A 16,831-nucleotide genomic window follows, 5' to 3' on the forward strand; every position below is an offset into this window, starting at 1 on the left:
CACAGGAAGGGCCAGGGCTCCCCCCTTGGGCTGGGCAGGGCGCCCAGGCTTGGTCTCCTCCTGTCCCGCTGGAGGGCCTCCTTGTCTCACGCCTTGACCCCTAGGAACCTGGGGGGGAGACATGAGGCAGCCCCCTGGCCCCTGCAGGCATCTCAAGCTCCCAGGCCCAGCCAAACTCCCCCAGCGCCCGCTCTGCATCCAGAGGCCGAGGCAGCCTGCACGGGCACCACCTCCCTCTCAGCAGATTGGCAGCATGCGGTCAGGTTCCCTAACCGTGTGGCAGGGTGAGGCGGGGCCTTGAGAGGCCTCATGGAGGGCTTCACGGAGGAAGTGTCCGTGAGCACCAAGGGACAGATATACCACACGGAAGGGCGAGGGGAGGAAGCTTGGTCTCGTCCTGCTTCCCGCCAGCCCCAGGAGCACGGCAGTTCTGCCCCTAAAGCCCCAGGGTCACGGGCCTCGGGAGCCGTGGCATTGTAGGGGGGGCAGCAGGGGGCCCTTGCCCCAGCCAGGGCCCTGGCAAAGGAGCTCGGTGGCCACCCAGCTTGGAGAGGAAAGCTGGAGCCGGCCCGGCGGGTGGAGGGTCAGCTCCTTCTGCTGACACACAGACATTCCACCGGGCAGAGACACCCAGCCCGAGTCTCCGCATCGGGAAAGCATTTCCCAAACAGCTTCCAGACCACAGCCGCGGGCCTGGATGTGCTCGGTGGCACCAAGGAGGCTCTGAGCTGCTGGTGGCATTCTGCACTTGGTGGCCTGCTGCCATCACGGCTGTGCCAGAGTCCCCACGCCCAGCCTAGTGGGGATGGAGGCCCAGAGCCATCTCCCCCAACCCCCGGTCCTTAAGGGAGGTACCGCCCAAGCTCATCCATATCACGAGCTGTCTCGGGCTCTGGAGACCTGAACGCAGCTCTCAGCTGGGTGGGGAGACATCACTGTTTCTCAGGACCGTGTCCTGCCCAGAGTGGGCATACAGGTCCTCGCGGAATGAAGGGAGTGAGTGAGTGAGTGAAGGCTGAAGTGTGAAGGAGGGATGGGCCGGCAGCGGGGGGAGAACAGAGGCGGCAGAGGCTGGCTCTGGGAGTGAGCGGGCAGGGGAGCTTTGCAGAGAAGGGCACCTCTGAGTTGGCCCTTGACAGATGCATAGGAGCTCACCGTTTGCAGGCGGGAGGAAGGGTGGGCATCTCAGCTGCTGTGGAAGCTGGGGCTCTGGGTGGGCCAGGCCACCCAGAGACGGGTGGAAGAGCCAGGATCTGGAGCCAGTACCCCCTAGAAATGCTTTGCCCAGGGTCCAGCTCTGATGCTGGGAGCCCTTTGGTGGCCTGGCCTGGAGGAGCCCAGCACTGGGTTCTGGCCGGCAGTCCGGGGGCCCTGTGGCGAGGGGCAGTGGAAGAGCAGGAGAAACCCCGTGGTGGCCCGATGACTCAGGTGCACCTCCAACTGCTCGGCCTCTGCCCCCCGCCGCTCAGAACCCACTGGCTGCCTCCCAACAGGGAGCCACTGGGCACCTTCTGAGGTCATGTCTCCAGGAGCCTGGAGGAGCGTGCACAACGCGGACAGGATTTAGGTCAGACCTGGCCCCCGTCGGTGGCCCCCTGTCCTGCGTGACCTTGGGCAGGTCATTTCTCCTCTGGAAAAGGACTGTACGAGAACGTCCGGGCCCCCGTGTGCCAAGGGCAGGGCCCAGGGATGCCAGAGGAGGACGCCTGGCTGGTGGGTTCCCTTCTGGGCAGAAAGAGGGTTTAATTACAGGCGTGTCTTGGAGGGACACAAAGGAGAGGTGGGCGGGCCGTGCCCGCAGGAGAGGTGGAAGGAGGCGGGAGGGCCAGCGGCAGCCCCCTGCTGGCCGGTCGGTGCCTGAGGAAGGGTGCTGAGGGCACGCCCCGGGCCTCGCGTAGCTCTTGACGGCTTCCAGGGCAGAAAAGTCAGTGTTTTCTTTACCCAGATTTGAGGTGGAGAAGCGTCTGAGAAGCCTCCCTGTGCTTCAGGAGCTGCCCCTGGACACTCAACTGGCTTTTTTACTGGCCGATTTCCTCCTTCCTGGCCCCTGTGGACACACGGCAGGGGACACACCTGGCCCCGTTTTTCCTCCCTATGTCATGTGTATTGCACAGCTGCAGGCCCACGGGCCCCTGAGCTGCTCTCCTCCGGCCCCCTGCCCACTCTCAGATGAGGATACTGAGATCAGTGGGGGCCTGGGACTTGTCTGTGTCATCCAGCTCTTCGGTGGGCTGGGACCCACGTCTGCTGCCCCCAGACCGCTCTGCTCTTCTCCAGCCCGTGCCCCCTTGCCGTGTGCTGGAGACGGGGTCTGAAGCAGCCCATCCCTGCCCCAGGAAGGCTGAGGCAGTGCATGACCCCCCTTTCCCCCCCCCAGCTCAGGCCAGGATGTGAGTTGGAGTCCAGGTGGGTATAATAGGGTGGTGGCATCCCCGGGCTGGGATGAGAGGCCAGAGGAGTGATCCCCGGCCGGCATGTGGGTGCTAGGGTTGGGGAGGGTCGAGGGGTACCAGGATGGCAGCTCTTGAGGGATAGGGACAGTCCTTGGGTCCCTTGACCCTTCCCAGGCCAGCCTGGCTGCATCCGCCACGGAGCAGGGTTCCAGCGCACTGGCCCTGTGACACTCTGCTCTGGACATTGCCATGGGTCCCGCTGCTCGGCCTGGGGGTGTCTGCCTGGGCGTAGGGCCTGGCAGGGGGTTGGGCATGCAGACCTGGCTGCCGACTCTTAGTGACTCCCTGTGAAGCGCTTTCCTCACTATCTCACAGTCACCATATAAGGCAGGTCTGTGCTGACCATGCTGCGTTACAGACTTAGGCACAGAGAGGTTCCTGGCTCCGTCGAGGCCACACAGCACCGCCCCTTACTAGCAGAGCTGGGGCTGGGCAAGGGGTTGACCTGCCTTGTCCCATAGAAAGAAAAGTGGAGCTACACACGAGAGCCATAAAAACGATTAGGGAGCTACTTCACCTTTTCATATTCATACCAAGAAAGCAGTGTTTTACTCTCAGCCCACACCTCAAGGGGCCACTTCTGGGAGACTGTCCCCCAGGGCGGGTGCTGACGTGGGAGTCCAGGCCCTGTTGTCCGTTGGTGAGGGTGATCTCTGAGTCAGTGTTTCCCTCCGGTGTCCCTCTGCGCTTCCCTGAGGGACAGGGCTTGTGGCCACGCCCCCTGCCCCCTGCAGCCTGGCTGGTGGCTGCACAGGCATGTCTCTGTTAGCATCCTTGGTAAGCGACTGAGATGCACATCGCAGCATAAACAGTGCTGGCCTCCGTGGGGGACACAGCTCAAACGGCCACCCAGCAGTGTGTCTATCAGGGGGATTTATGGAGACTCCCCTGGGTGACAGTCTGGGGCCCACGGGCTGCGGTGCTGCCCAGAGGGAGGGCAGGAGAGAAGCTCACCCAGGAGGCCTGGGCAGGCGGGCAGGCCCATTTCTGCACTGCCGGGCATCTGGTGGGTGGGGGATGAGCTGCTTCTGGGCTGCAGACAGGACCCGACAAGGAGAGATGGTGCCTCTCTCCCGTGAGCTCCAGGTCGCTGCCGTGAACCCTGCCCACAGGTGGGCTGTGCAGAACGATAGCCAACACTGTCTGGGGAGATGGAGGGCTGGGTTAGGCGGGGTGCCATGGGGGAGCCATCGGGGGTCAGCACAGGGCTGGCCGAGAAGAGGAGCTGGGGGCCAAGCTCCCGTCAGGCCCGAATGCACAGGGCGCTTGGATGCACAGCCGCTGTGACCCCACCAAACTTGGGCAGGGCTGCTTCAGACACATCTGGGACCTCAGGCCGTGCCCCTGAGCGAAGAGGGGTCCAGGGCTCTGGTGCAGCCTGACACCTGGGGCTCAGGCCCTGCCCTATCTGCCGTAGGGGTGCAGTGGCCCCCTTGCCCAGGCTCCCTCTGGTACCGGCCCTGGTCCAGTGGAGGGCATGGCAGTACCGGGTGCTGGACACTGGGCTTGGGGGCTGCAGGAGTCTACACCCCCAGGGTTTCCAGTACGGTTGTGTGGCCTCAGTGCCTCCACGCCCCACTCTCCCCAAACTTTGCGAGCTCAACTCCATCAAGCTGCCTCTGCAGGGCCCCAGGCCTCGCCAGGTGGCCTCCATCTGTGCTTTGGGTTCTTTCACGTGTTGTTGCAGGGACCCGGTCCGTGCGAGCGCCTGTGTGCATGTATGTGCCTGTGCACGTCTGTGCAGGCTTCTGTGTGTCTCGTGTGCATGTTGCACACATGGGTCTGCCAGTGCACGTGTCCGCGTGTCCACGTGGGGCTGCGTGCGCTTGTGGATGGGTCAGGGTGTGTGTCCGGGTGGGTGCGTGAGCGAGCGCGTAGGAATGCGCGGGGCGGGTGGGCGGTGCGCAGGGGACCGGCGAGGCCCGTGGGGCGGGAGCGGAGCGGGGCGGGGCCTGGCGGCAGCGGGGATTTGGCCTTTACCTGCGAGGGGCGGGGGGCGGAGGGAAAGCCGGGAACAGAAAGGCGAGGGGCGGGGCGCGCCGGCCCACAGCGGCTCCAGCGGCACCAGAGGCGCCCGCGGAGCGGCGCGGGGAGCAGAGAGCAGGGGGCGCGTGCCGTCCGGCGCCGCGAGGGAGCGGACTGGCCATGGAGGCGCCCCGGGGCCGCGGCGGGTTGGCGGCGCTCTGGTGCCTCGGGCTGCTGGGGGGCCTGGCGCGCGTCGCGGGCACGCACTACCGCTACCTGTGGAGGGGCTGCTACCCGTGCCACCTGGGCCAGGCCGGCTACCCCGTGAGCGCAGCTGACCGGAGGCCAGGTGGGCGCGGCGGGCTCTGCGCGGGCGGACGGGACCCGCTCTGATCCGAGGGCACTGCTTTTGTTTCCTCTTTAAAGTTTGCGCCCCGGGGCGGCTGACAGCGCGGCTGGAGGGAATGGGGCTGGGACAGGGCCCCCTGTGTCCTGAGTCTTCCGACATTCCTGTCCCTTCTCTGGCCTGGCTGCGGGGGCAGCTGACAGCAGATCGGTCTCTTGACCAGAGGGAGGAGAAACATCTCCCTGCCTTTGCTGGTGGGCACAGGGGCTGCACTCCCCCATGGCGCTGGCAGCTCTGGGGGTTAAGCAGGAGAGTAGGGTAGGCTCAAGAGAGAGGCCCTTGGGTTTCCCTTTCCAGGGTGCTCAGAGCCTAGGCCCCTTGGGGGAGTGTGTGTGGGTGTGGCAGGTGACGTCCTGTCACCTCACCCCAAGGCTTGGGAGCATGGTCAGCCCAGTGGGCTGCAGGGTCAGCTGGGAGCATGCAGGGTCAGCAGCCCACGGGAAGCGGCTGCACCCCTGTCCTGGTCCATCCTGCCTCTCCCTGCAGTTCAGATCTGGTACCCATGCTGGGCCAGCCTCCTGCAGGAGCTCCTGGGAGTGTCCATGGGGTCCATGGAGTTTGCAGTCTGGCAACCTCAGATGCGAGGTGGGGTGTGGTGTGCAGTGAGTCATCACTTGAGATGCTCTGGAGGACACCCAGCTTGGGGCAAGGCTGCGTCTCCCCGTGCAGCCTGAGGCCTGGCCACCACACCTGCCACCTGCGCCGGGGCTCTGAAGCCTCAGGACTGTACCTGGGCCATGGCCATCTGGCCAGCAGGACCAGGCAGGTCCAGAGCGGGGCTCTTTTAAAGAAAAGCGGGGCCAGGATTGGGCTCCCCTCCAGGCCCTCACTGGCCCCTGAGTGTGGCTCTGTACGGGGCATCTGGTCTCCTTGGAGATGTCAGCCCCGCTCAGCTGTCCTCTGGGCCGGCCTGTACCACTCTCTGCCAGAGGACAGACAGGTCACTGAGCTGCAGAGCTGGACTGTGACAAAGGCCCCTGCTTCCCCTAGCTTTGCCACTCGGCCAGCAGGGGCCCAGACCCCATCCCCACAGGGGAAGCAGTCCTCCCACTGGGTGGCTCAGGCAAAGCGACACTGTCACTCCGCCACTGGTGGTACTAAACGCTGTGAAACTGTGTGACATCCAAGGGCCTGGTGCTGGGTGGGGCTGGGCAGGGCTGGGCTTTGGGAGCCGGGAGCCCCCACTCTGTTCTGAGAACTGCTTGGGCTCGTGGAGGGACCGGGAGAAGGGCCTACGGATAATGGGATGCGCTCTCCGGGGTGAGGACCTTGCGGCATGTTTGGGGGGAAGCAGGACTCCGAACTTGGTAACCACCGAGCGGCGCTTTCTGGCAGAATCCCAGGGGACTTAGATTTTCCTGTAAGTGTGGCTGAGATTTCAGAAGGGGCCTACTTGGGGTGATCTCCGCAGGGGCAGGTTGTCTCCTGGGTTCCCAGCAGCGTCATGATGGGCTCCCCGAGGCACTGTCACCATCACCCAGCTCAGCAGACACCAGAAGTCCAGCAGGCTCCCAGGGGAGCTGGTCCTGTGTCTGTACAGTGATGTGTCCCTGCGTGCCAGTGTGTGCCACAGTCCTCGTCACCGGGCCGCCAAATCCCCAGCCACACATCTGAGCTGAGGGTAGCAGTGAGACCCCAGGGGCTGTCCTGCTGAACCCCGGCCTGGCTGTTCCTTAAAATAGCCCTGCTCGTGGCCTGCCTGCTCCCACCGGCCAGAGCGCTGTAGCCCAGAGGTAGTCTCAAGGCTTCAGAGCCCTGGGCTCTCAGACAGTGCCCCGGTGCCGGTGGGAGCTGCACGGGGTGGAGTGTCTTTACCCCAGGCTGGGTGTCGGCCCCTGACTCTCTGGAGACAGCCTCCAAGCTCCCTTTCAGCTGGGGGTGCCCGCGCCACCTTGGGGACCAGCCGCCCTCCGTCCTTTCCGGGAGAGCCGGCTGTGTGCCCTCTGGCATGGAGAATGGCACAGACTGGCCCAGAGGATGGCTGAGCAGGGCCGATGTCTCCAAGGAGACCAGATGACCGTACGTTTTCTGCTGTAGTTTCAGAGTCCAAGGGGCCAGTACTCGGCCGGGGTCTCAGGGCAGCGGTCCCACTGCCGGGGTCACCAGGTAGAGGCAGCGCGGCATGGTGGTGAGGGCAGGCCTGCATCACGGGACCCAGGGGACCGCCGCCAGCCCCTCAGGGAGCACAGTGGCCCTCACTGCGGGTGTCAGGAGGCCAGGCTGGGCAGAGCGGACTTTTGGGAACCTGGATTTCCAGCTTGGGTGGTCTGAGCCTCCGTGACTCTGGAGAGGCTGCTAAGATAGTTATTCACTGTGTTCATGTCCCATGGCTGCTGGGACACATTACCCCAACCTGGTGGCTTAAAATCACCCAGGTCTGGTACATTACAGTTCTGGAGGTCAGACGTCTGAAAAGGGTGAACGTGAAGGTGCTGGCAGAGCTGGTCCCTCCTGGAGGCTCCGGGGAGCATCTGTTCCCTGCCTCTTCCAGCTTCTAGAGGTGCCTGCATCCCTGGCTGTGGCCCCGCCCTCCATCTTTTTCGTGGCTTTAGATACTTTTATTTATCACCGAAGTATAGTTGATTTACGATGTTTCAGGTATACAGCAAAGTGATTCAGTTATACATGTATATATATATTATTTTTCAGATTCTTTTCCGTTATAGGTTATTACGACATAGTGAATATAGTTCCCTGTGCTATACAGTAGGTCCTTGTTGTTTACCTGTTTTCTATATGGGAGCGTGTATCTGCTAATCCCAAACTCCTAATTTATCCCCCCACCCCTGCCCCTTTGGTAACCATAAGTTTGTTTTCTGTGTCTGTGAGTCTGTTTCTGTTTTGTAACAGAACATATAAGTTCTGTTACAGAGAAGTGACATATAAGTGACATCATACGGCATTTGTCTTTCTCTGACTTACTTCACTTAGTATGACAATCTCCAGGTCCATCCATGTTGCTGTAAATGGCATTATTTTATTTTTTTATGGCTGAGTAGTATTCCATTGCATTGGGTCCTCCTTCCTTCTTGTCTCTTATTTGTAAGGCCTGTGTGATGACGGTGGACCCACCTGGATACTCCATGATAATCTCCCATCTCACCTGCAAAGCCCCTTTTGTTGTGTAAGGTTCCAGGGATTAGCATGTGGGCCTCTTTGAGGGGCCATTATCCAGCTGCCCACACCCTCAAAGAGCTGAGCCTGTGCTCCTCGGGTCACAGCATGACCACAGTCACGGTCACAGGGTCAGCGGCTATGGGTCATTGGAGGTGGCTGAGAGCAGCTCTGTTCTGCCACCACGTGGCCCGCCTTGGGAGTGGGGCCGGCAGGCTTTCGGTAACTCCGTCCTGCCTTGCTTTCTGAGTGTAAGTCATTTCTATGAAGGGGCCTCGATCTCAGAGCTGGAGGGACCCCAGCAGGAGTGCGTCTGCCCAAATGCCCTGCCCGCCCATGAGCAGGGAGGTGAAGGGGGAGGCCTCAGATCCTTCAGCCTTGAGCTGCCCCGCTGGGTCCAGATATTCAGATGGGCTGACAGCAAACCGTGGACAGGGGGAGCCCTGGCTGGGCCTCGTGGCCTCCCACCTTGCTGCTGGCCACGGTCCCTGTCACTGTTGGTGCACCTTTGGGGGAGGGGAGGGCTCCTGGGGGGCCGAGGGGCTGGCCCGTGTGATTTAGGCAGAGCCTGGGAGCATCTCTCGGATCTAAATGTCCCGTCCTCGCAGCAGGAGGACGGTAAGAGCGTGGTCACATGGGTGGGATTGTGGAGAGGGCCCAGCGGTCAGGGCTGTTGCTGGAGGGGCCCTAACGATGGCGGCCTGCCCCTGCCCAACCCCCCACCTTCTTTCCCAGAGTGTCCATCAGTTTGGTGTCTTTGTGGCCCACAGGCTGCCGGGCTCCCCATGTGTCCTGCTCAAGGACACAGCCCCTGGGGCGGGCTCGCCCCCCGACTAGGTGCCCGAGGGCTTGGGGGTGCAGTGCCTCTGCGGTCAGCTGCTCTCTGAGGCCAGTGTCTGGGATGACCAGTGAGAGCCGGTTTGAAAGCCAGCATCCCTGCTGGTGTGCCTTCTCCGCGCCTGCCTCTGGGGCCACGTCTGGGAACAACGGCCCCTCTGTCTTTCTCTTGTGGCTTTACCTGCCTGCCCGGCGAGGCCACTCGAGACACACCGCGACTCAGTCCGTCCACCCACCCCCTCGGACGGCACACGTGGCGCCTCTTCCCCTGAGCCTCGCTAAGCCCGTACTGTATGCCCAGTGCTGTGCTCCGTGCGGTCACTTTACTTTTCAAGGACCCTTGAAGGGGTCGCAGAGAGAGGGATCTGAGCTCAGAGGGGATGGGGTCTCCTTTCTGAGCCCCCTCGGATGGCCCGTCCTGCCGTGCCCAGCGGGTGTGGGTCTTCCTACTGTCCTCCACATCACCCAGCTGACTCTCCCACAGGAGGGCCCTGGGTCCTGAGACCTCTCCCCATGCCCTGGGTCCCTTTGTTCCCCAAGACTCTTTGGGGCTCTGTTGAGGGCCGTTAACCCTTTGCCTTCAACCTTCCCCCTGCCAATCATCCTGGTGTCGTTCCGAGGAAGCCCCCTCAGGTCACCGTGGTTCCAAGGAGGGGTTCTCTTGGTCTCATCTCCTCTCTGAGGCAGCCTCGGGGCTTGGGGGGCACTCTGGGGGGTCTCCCCAGGGTGGATGTGGCTTGTGCATGGAGCAGAGGCCCTGGCCTCCTGGGTTCGTCTTGGGTCATTCCTGGAGGGCCAGGCACATGCTCAGGGTGTGGACTGGAGTCAGGATTTCTGTCCGTGGGAAGCACAGCCTGGCAGGCAGGCTCTGGCGACCCTCCAGGAGGAGCCTGGCCGCCGTGCCGCCTTCGCTACCCTTCAAAGGTGTGCTCGGATGGCTGGGGCTTTAGGACGGGAGCCTCGAAGGTGGGCAGTTTCGTGGGGATGGCGGGTGAGAGCTGGACAGTGGAGTTGCAGCAAATAGCGTGGACCCTCGGGATTATTAAGCAGAATTAGAGGAACCTCAGCTCCGCACAGCCCCTGGGAACAAGCCAGGTTTCCACACAGCTGCAGACCTGCCCCTGAAGTCACTAAACTTTCTCCCAGCGGAGCCATGCAGAGTGGAATCTTCCACCCTCACTTTGAGCTGACTGTGGCCTCCCCTGCGAGGCTTGGCCAGCAGTCAGGGCCTCTGTTGCCAGGGCAGAGGTGCCCCAGATGCTTATCTCTTAGACGCTAGGGAGCGGAGCATGTCTGTGTGTCTGTCTCCCCTTTTCCTGGTCTGGGAAGCTGACTGCCCTGTTGGTGAGGCTGGCGTCTGAGGGGTGTGGACCGGCTGAGGACCAGGTGTGGGCCCATGTCCCCATGCCCAGGGCCACTCAGTTCTGTGCTGCCCGAGAGGCGGCCTCTTCCCTCCGTCTCTCTGTGTCTCTCGGGCAGTTGGGTCCCTCCTGACGTCAACCTCGCACACAGGTATCTGAGGCAGCCTGTTGCCTCCTGCCTTCCTGCCTGGCCTCCCCGGAGGTCCAGGGTGGTGGACGTGGGCCTGAAGGGAGGGCGGAAGGGGGAGGGGCAGCCTGAAGGGTCTTGGCATCTCTGCGTTCCTGCCGAGGTGACCCAGGCCAGGCCATAGGGCCCGGTGCTTTGGGGTGCAGCCCCTGGGCCTCCACTCCTGGGAGGGTCTTTCTCACCCTCCAGCTTCCAGCTCAGCTAGTGGGGTGGCCCCCGGGCCTTTGGGCCAGCCCTGTCTGCTTCCGGTTAGCGCTTTCCTATGGCCTGAGGCACAGTGCCGTCAGAAGGGGCAGGCGAGCACAGGCCTGCTGCGCTGTGGTGGGTGGTTTCAGGTGTGAGGGGTCTTGGAAGGGGAGTGCCCGGGACCTCCACTCGGTCCTGCCCGGGGGATGTCCGCTGTGCTGGCCTCCTGAGTCGCTGGCACAGGGACCCCAGGCTGACCACCTGCACTGGTTTCCTGGAGCTGCTGAAACAGATATCACAGACCAGGTGGCTTTAGCAACAGACATTTATCTCTCATGCTCCGGAAGCTGGAAGTCAGAGGCCAAAGTGTCGGCGGGGCCGTGCTCCCTCGGAAATCCGGGGGAGGGTCCCTCCTGCCTCGTCCAGCTCCTGGGGGCTCCTGGCTTCCTAGGCTGTGGCCGCCTCCCTCCGATCTCTGTCTCCCTGTGTGTCTCCAGGACCCCTGTGTGTCCCCGAATGGGGGGGCCACCCTTCTCCAGTATGACCTTATCTCAGTCCTTAACTAATTACGTCTCAGAGACCCTGCTTGCAGATAAGGTCACACCCTGAGGCTGGGGATGGACATGAATTTGGGGGACACTGTTCAACACAGAGCATACCCCCCATCCTGCCCTCACTCAGGCTCCCCCACCCCGAGGCCTGGGCAGGGGCATCTCCCGAGTTACCAGTTTCTTCTTCTGGGCTTGTGAACCCCCCGAGGAGCAGCTAGCCCTGCCCTGAGAGCATTTCTGGATTTGGAGTTTGGAAAAGAGCATGTGCTCTGGGTTCAGTCTTCAAAGGCACTAGGATCTGCGCCCTCCCACCTGAGCTTGTCCCCCGAGATCTGGCCGACCCCCGCTGCTCCCCAGAGCCGGCCCCAGAGGTGGTGGCTCTTCCTCCCAGGGGCCGTCAGACGTTGGAGACAGGCCTGCGTTGTCTCCACTCTGCTCCGGCACGCCGGTGAGGGGCTCGGCACTGTTGCAGGCAGCGTGGCCTGAGAAGGAGGGTCCCAGGTCTGGGCCCCAACACCTGGGCGGGGGCAGTGTCCTGAGAGAGGGGGGCCAGGCTGGGCTCCCCGGGGCTAATGCAGAGCGGGGGGGAGGGGGGCGGCCTGGGTGGGTTCTGGCTGTTGACCCCCGGCCCCGTGTCCCCATGCAGACGTGGACGAGTGCCAGGTGCACAACGGCGGCTGCCAGCACAGGTGTGTGAACACGCCAGGCTCCTACCTCTGTGAGTGCAAGCCCGGCTTCCGGCTCCACGCGGACGGCAGGACCTGCCTGGGTAAGCACCCCTGTAGCCTCCTGGGCCCGGTGCCACCTCCCTGCCGGGGCTCCTGGCCTCAGCCATCCCCTGGCCCTTCTGGGGGTCTGGGAGGGGCCCGGGCCCCCTGCACTCCTGGGCTGAGAGGCCTGATGGGGCCCCGTGGGGCCTGTCTGATCAGAGCAGCCACTGTTACAGTGCCTCCGTCCTGCTGAGCGTGGGATGCCGAGGGGCCCTTGCCACCCATCGTGGGCCCTGGCCAGCACCACTCACGCCAGGTTGCTGGGGCCCAGGCGGTGAAAGGGCGTGTTCTGGGCCTGGTGCTCTCCATGGAGGCTGGACCCTGGGACCCTGAGCCCTGTGACCTGGGCTGCACCCTCTCTGTAGCCACAGCTGAATCTGGCCACTTCCCCGGGGGCCTTCTGTGACGGGCAGGAGCCCCTGGGCCACCATCCTCTCCAGGGCCGTATGCAGCAGGAGCTGTGGTCGTCCGTCGGCAGGGACACAGGTCCGGCCGTGCTGCCCCAAACTGGGGAGACTGGGTGCCTGCTGGGTGGTGGGGAAGGCCCGGCCTGGGGCGGGGGCAGCATGGGGCTGCTCTTGGCCTGCAGAGTTGGACTTCCCAGGCCCAGGTCCCCCACCCCAATCTTGGGGAGCCTGGGGGTGGGGCTGAGGCTGGGGGGCAAGGGGTAACCGAGAAGCGGGGTGTTAGCCCTCAGTTCCTCTGTGGGGCCTTTTTGCCATGCAGGACGCGCTCGATGGGGGCCCCTGCCGGCACGGGAGGCTCCAGGGAGAGAAGGGGAACGCTGGCGCCCACTGGATGGAGGGTGGAGGGTGGAGGCCGGGCATCTGGCTGTGGGCCGTCCCCCGCCCCTCTCCTGGCTGCTCTGGACACAGGTCCCGTGGGCACAGGGCTCACCCTCCCTGCCTGCCGCTCTGTCTGGGAGGCCATGTGGGGGCCATTCTCTGGGGGCTGGGCCAGTGGTCACCCTCACGGGCCAGCTCTCTCCCCGGCTACGGGGGGCTGCCCCTTCTTTCCACCCTGCAGGCCCTGAGCGGGCCCGGGCGGGCTCTGAGCAGCACCCCTCCTGCAGGCCCTGCTGCTATGTGGCAGGGCTGCTTGCCAGCCCTGGGGGGCCCTCCCCGGCACAGGCGCTCTCATATGTCTGGGCCGCCGCTCAGGGAGCGAGGCAGCTGCCCTGTAAAGTTTCTCTGGGCTGGAAAGTGGAAACAGATGCAGGAATGTTGTGATATTCTTCAGGACAGATACAGCAGGGTGCAGCCCCAGTTGCTGGTCCCCCAGGTCCCCAAGTGTCCTTCATTCTCCCTTCCTCTGGGGCAGGTTCTCCTTGGAGAAGGGCGTCCCTGGAGGCTGATCCAGGGTGGGCTGGGTGGTACCCACTGCCCCCTCCCCTGCTGGCTCCTTGGTGAGGGGCCTGGGCTGAGACACCTTCCTGTCTCCCTAGACCCCCCTAGTTCTCCCGAGGGTGGCCTTCACTGAGCTCCCAGAACGGGTACACAGCACGCACAGGGGAGGGTGCCCTTCAGGGCTTTGGGAGGGATTATGGTGGCCTCTAAGAGTGGCATTGAGCTGCTGGCTTCCGGAAGCCCAGGAGGGGTGCTCCCCAGCCTTGCCCCTGGCCCCCAACCCAGCCCACCCCTTCGCTACGCTGGAGCCCCTCCCTGGAGCCTTTCCTGGGAGATGCCTGTGCTCGGGGCCCCCGGCGTGGCCTGCACAGCCTGTCAAGAGGCTGCTGGGACCTCACCGCACTCCCTGCCTGCCACCCCCAACTCTGCACACCCAGACCACGTGGTGTGCCCCAGGGCCCCAGGAGGTCTGCAGCTCTCTTGGGTGCGGACGCCCACTTCCTGGTCGCTCCCACCAGAGGGCGCAGTTGAGACCCACCTTGGGCACCAGCCTCTTACCTGCGTCCCCTGGCTGGAAGTGCTGGTGTTTGGCCTGGGTCTGTCACTTTCTCTTTCTTTTGACTGCAACTCCCAGCGGGAAATGTACACTGCATCCCCTGCACCCACACACAGTCATGCACACTTGTTGGTGAATTCCGCATATCTGGAATTCCTGGGAGCTGACATGTGCAGGGCGGTCCCCAGGTCTCTTGGGAGTGGTGTGGGTTTGTCGGCTTGGGTCTTTTGGGGGCTGCCTTCCTTGTGGGGGGCCTGGGCTCTACTGAAAAGCTTCCAGAGCGGCTAGGGGTCTCCTGGTGCCTTCTTCCCAGGCAGAGCAAGAAGCATTTGCCCTAAGGGCGCCCGGCCCTTCTCCCTAAATGTGCCCCTTTCGGATGCCGAGGGACCCACCCCGGCTGCAGTGCACCTGACCTACTGGTCTGGGGTGGGTAGGGCGGCCGAGCCCCTCAGATCCCGGATGAGGGGCTCCAGGTGGGGGCCCGTGGAGGGCACTGCATGGCCCCTGCCAGGCTGCTGGACTTCCTGCCTCTGGGAGGTGTGGCCTTCTCCACTTCTGCAGGACTCCCAGGGTGCAGGGCGTGGGGAGGAGCTGGTGGCCTTGTCTGTGGTTCACAGTGGCACCCTCTGAGCCCAGACTATCCTAGGGTCTCAGCAGACATTTATGGGAAGGTCAGTGTAGGAGCTGTGCCCCTCCCCAGCCCTCCTTTCCCCCACACAGGCCAGCTTGCAGGGCAGACTGCACAGCTGGAGCACAACTGCTCGGGACCCCTCCCCGGGGCCTACTGGGATCCTCTGGACAAGGCGAGGGGTGCGGTGGGCTCTCTCGGGACTTTGCAGGCAGGCAGGGAGCAGGCGCGGTCCCCCCGCCTTCAGAGCTTGGAGTAAGGATTATAGAGATGCTGGAGGGTAGGAGTAGAGAAGGTGCCCGCAGGGATGTTGACAGTCCTTCCTCGGTACAGTGGGAAGGTTCTCTGTGCTGGGAGCGCTCAGGTTGGTGCCACATCATGGGACCCCAAGGATCTGGGAAGTCTTTAAAGGTGGTAGTGCTTGGGGGGGGTGCTTGAAACAGATAAGGGGAGCCTTGAAACACTCTTCGAAGTTGCCTCAGAGGCAGGAAGAGGACAGGAAGTGCACAGTCTTCTTGCATCCCTCCCTTGCAAAAGATCTTATGGAAATAAAACACAAAAAGGTTCAATTCTTTTTTTTTCTAAATTTTTTTTTGTTGTTATTTTTGACTGCTTTGGGTCTTCGTTGCTGCGTGCGGGCCCTCTCCAGCTGTGGCGAGCGGGGACCACTCCTAGTTGTAGTGCGCAGGCTTCTCATTGTGGTGGCTTCTCTTGTTGTGGAGCACGGGCTCTAGGCGCCTGGGCCTCAGTAGTTGTGGCTTGCGGGCTCTAGAGCGCAGGCTCAGTATTTGTGGCGCATGGGCCTAGTTGCTCCGCGGCATGTGGGATCTTCCCGGACCAGGGCTCGAACCCATGTCCCCTGCATTGGAAGGTGAATTCTTAACCACTGCGCCACCAGGGAAGTCCCCAAAGTTCAATTTGTAAAGTGAGAATTTGCAGGAAGGATTTTACCATCAGCCCCGAGGCCCCTGAGTGGCTCACATCCCACCCTGGCTGCCCTTGGCTAGCCTGGCCCCAAGAGAAAGAAGCAGAGGCAGCCAGGCATGCTGGGGCGCTCCATCGCCAGGGTGCCCTCCTGGGTTTGCCCACCCCCCCCCACCAGGCTCTGAGGTGGGAAGGGCAGGGCCGAGTGAGGCCCAGGGCTGGGCCAGCCTGCTTCTCACCATGGCCCCTTTCCTTCCCCAAACTGTGGGAAATGGGGCTACCGAGAGCAGTGCTGGGCGGGTGTCTGGGAGTGACGTTTTGGCTTTACTGCGCCATCTTGCGGGGCGCCCCAGGCAAACCCGCAGAGACCTGCTCCCGGTCCTTGAACACTTGGTGCCGGGAAACCCTCCTCGTCTGGCCCAGAGAGCCTCCGGCCCAGGGGTCCCTTCTGGACCCTGGCCTCGGACGTGGCTGCTTGCCCACATCCATGGTGGTGTCACTGGCTCAGTGAGCAGAGGGTCCTGTGAGATGCCCCGGGCTGGCCACCTGGAAGAGGTGGGCTCTCCACCCATCCCCTCCTCCCCTCGGCCTCAGGCCTGTTGGGCCTTTGGATGGACGCTGGGGGAAGGGTTCTTCTGTCAGCATGCACCCTCTGGTGACCTGGCTGCCCCTGCCAGAGTGCCCTGCCCCTGGAGTTAGGTGGGCCCTACTGGGTCCACAACACGGGGAGGGTCTCCGCGCCCCCGCCTTCCTGTGGGGTTTTACCACAGGTGCGCCATGTGGCCTCGGGGCAGGCACTCCCCCAGGCCCGGGTCTTCCCAGTGAGGGGCTGCACAAGGCCTTGCAGGCCGTTGTTCCCTGGCTCCTCGGAGGGGAGGCCGCCTTGGTCCCTGGAGGCTTTGCTGACAGCATGCGGCGTGGGTGCCAAAGCCGCAGGCAGCAGAGGGGCGGAGATCGCCAGGCTTGTCTGCAGAGCTCATCCCTGCAAACCACAGATGCAGTTCTGGGAATGTCTTCCAGTCCCCTCCAGACCCGGAACAGGCTGCAGCTTCTAAAAGGCAGTGTGTCTTCCCTGCCCCCGAGGGGCCGCTGAGTCCGAGTGGAGAGTGGGAAGGCCAGCCCTGCCTGAGGACCACCCTGGGAGGTCACGGCTGTGCCTGAGACCAGGCCCCCGGAAGTGCAGGTTGCTGGCGCCCATGGGTGATGGGAGGGTCACACCCCAACCTGGGGAAGCCAGGGGTAGCGGCCCAGACCCCAGCTGGATGCAGAGACCCAGCGGGGAAGCGAGGGCAAAGTGGGGCAGTGGCAGACGGCCGGGCGGGGCCTGGGGGGTGTTTAGAGTCAGTGAGCTTGGCAGAACCAAGCGGAGAGCAAGATGGGAGCAGGGGCGGTTGGTGGGGGCCAGCCTGTGATGTTGGGACGGTGCCAGCCCCTGGCTCGTGGGCAGGGCAGTGCATCCACGCTGCGGGTGAACCGGGTCCCCGTGCAGCGCGGAGGCCCCAGCCCGAGGGTGGGCGCGGGGGGCAGGACGCGCAGGCAGAGCAGGC

General features: G+C 63.5%; 1 protein-coding gene across 1 annotated transcript in view; it reads left to right on the forward strand.

The window, feature by feature from the left end:
* The first annotated feature begins 4,551 nt into the window (after positions 1 to 4,551).
* Positions 4,552 to 16,831, forward strand: part of MEGF6 (multiple EGF like domains 6) — a 38,861-nt gene continuing 26,581 nt past the window's right edge. Inside the window, exons 1-2 of the mRNA XM_089901897.1 lie at positions 4,552 to 4,767; positions 11,707 to 11,829. Coding sequence (XP_089758023.1) covers positions 4,599 to 4,767; positions 11,707 to 11,829 — 292 coding nt within the window. The 5' untranslated portion in view covers positions 4,552 to 4,598. The remainder of the gene's footprint in view (positions 4,768 to 11,706; positions 11,830 to 16,831) is intronic.

Source organism: Delphinapterus leucas, chromosome 1 (assembly GCF_059928025.1).
Source record: "Delphinapterus leucas isolate spDelLeu-1000000601 "Yukka" chromosome 1, BTC_Dleu_Yukka2, whole genome shotgun sequence".
NCBI lineage: Eukaryota > Metazoa > Chordata > Mammalia > Artiodactyla > Monodontidae > Delphinapterus > Delphinapterus leucas.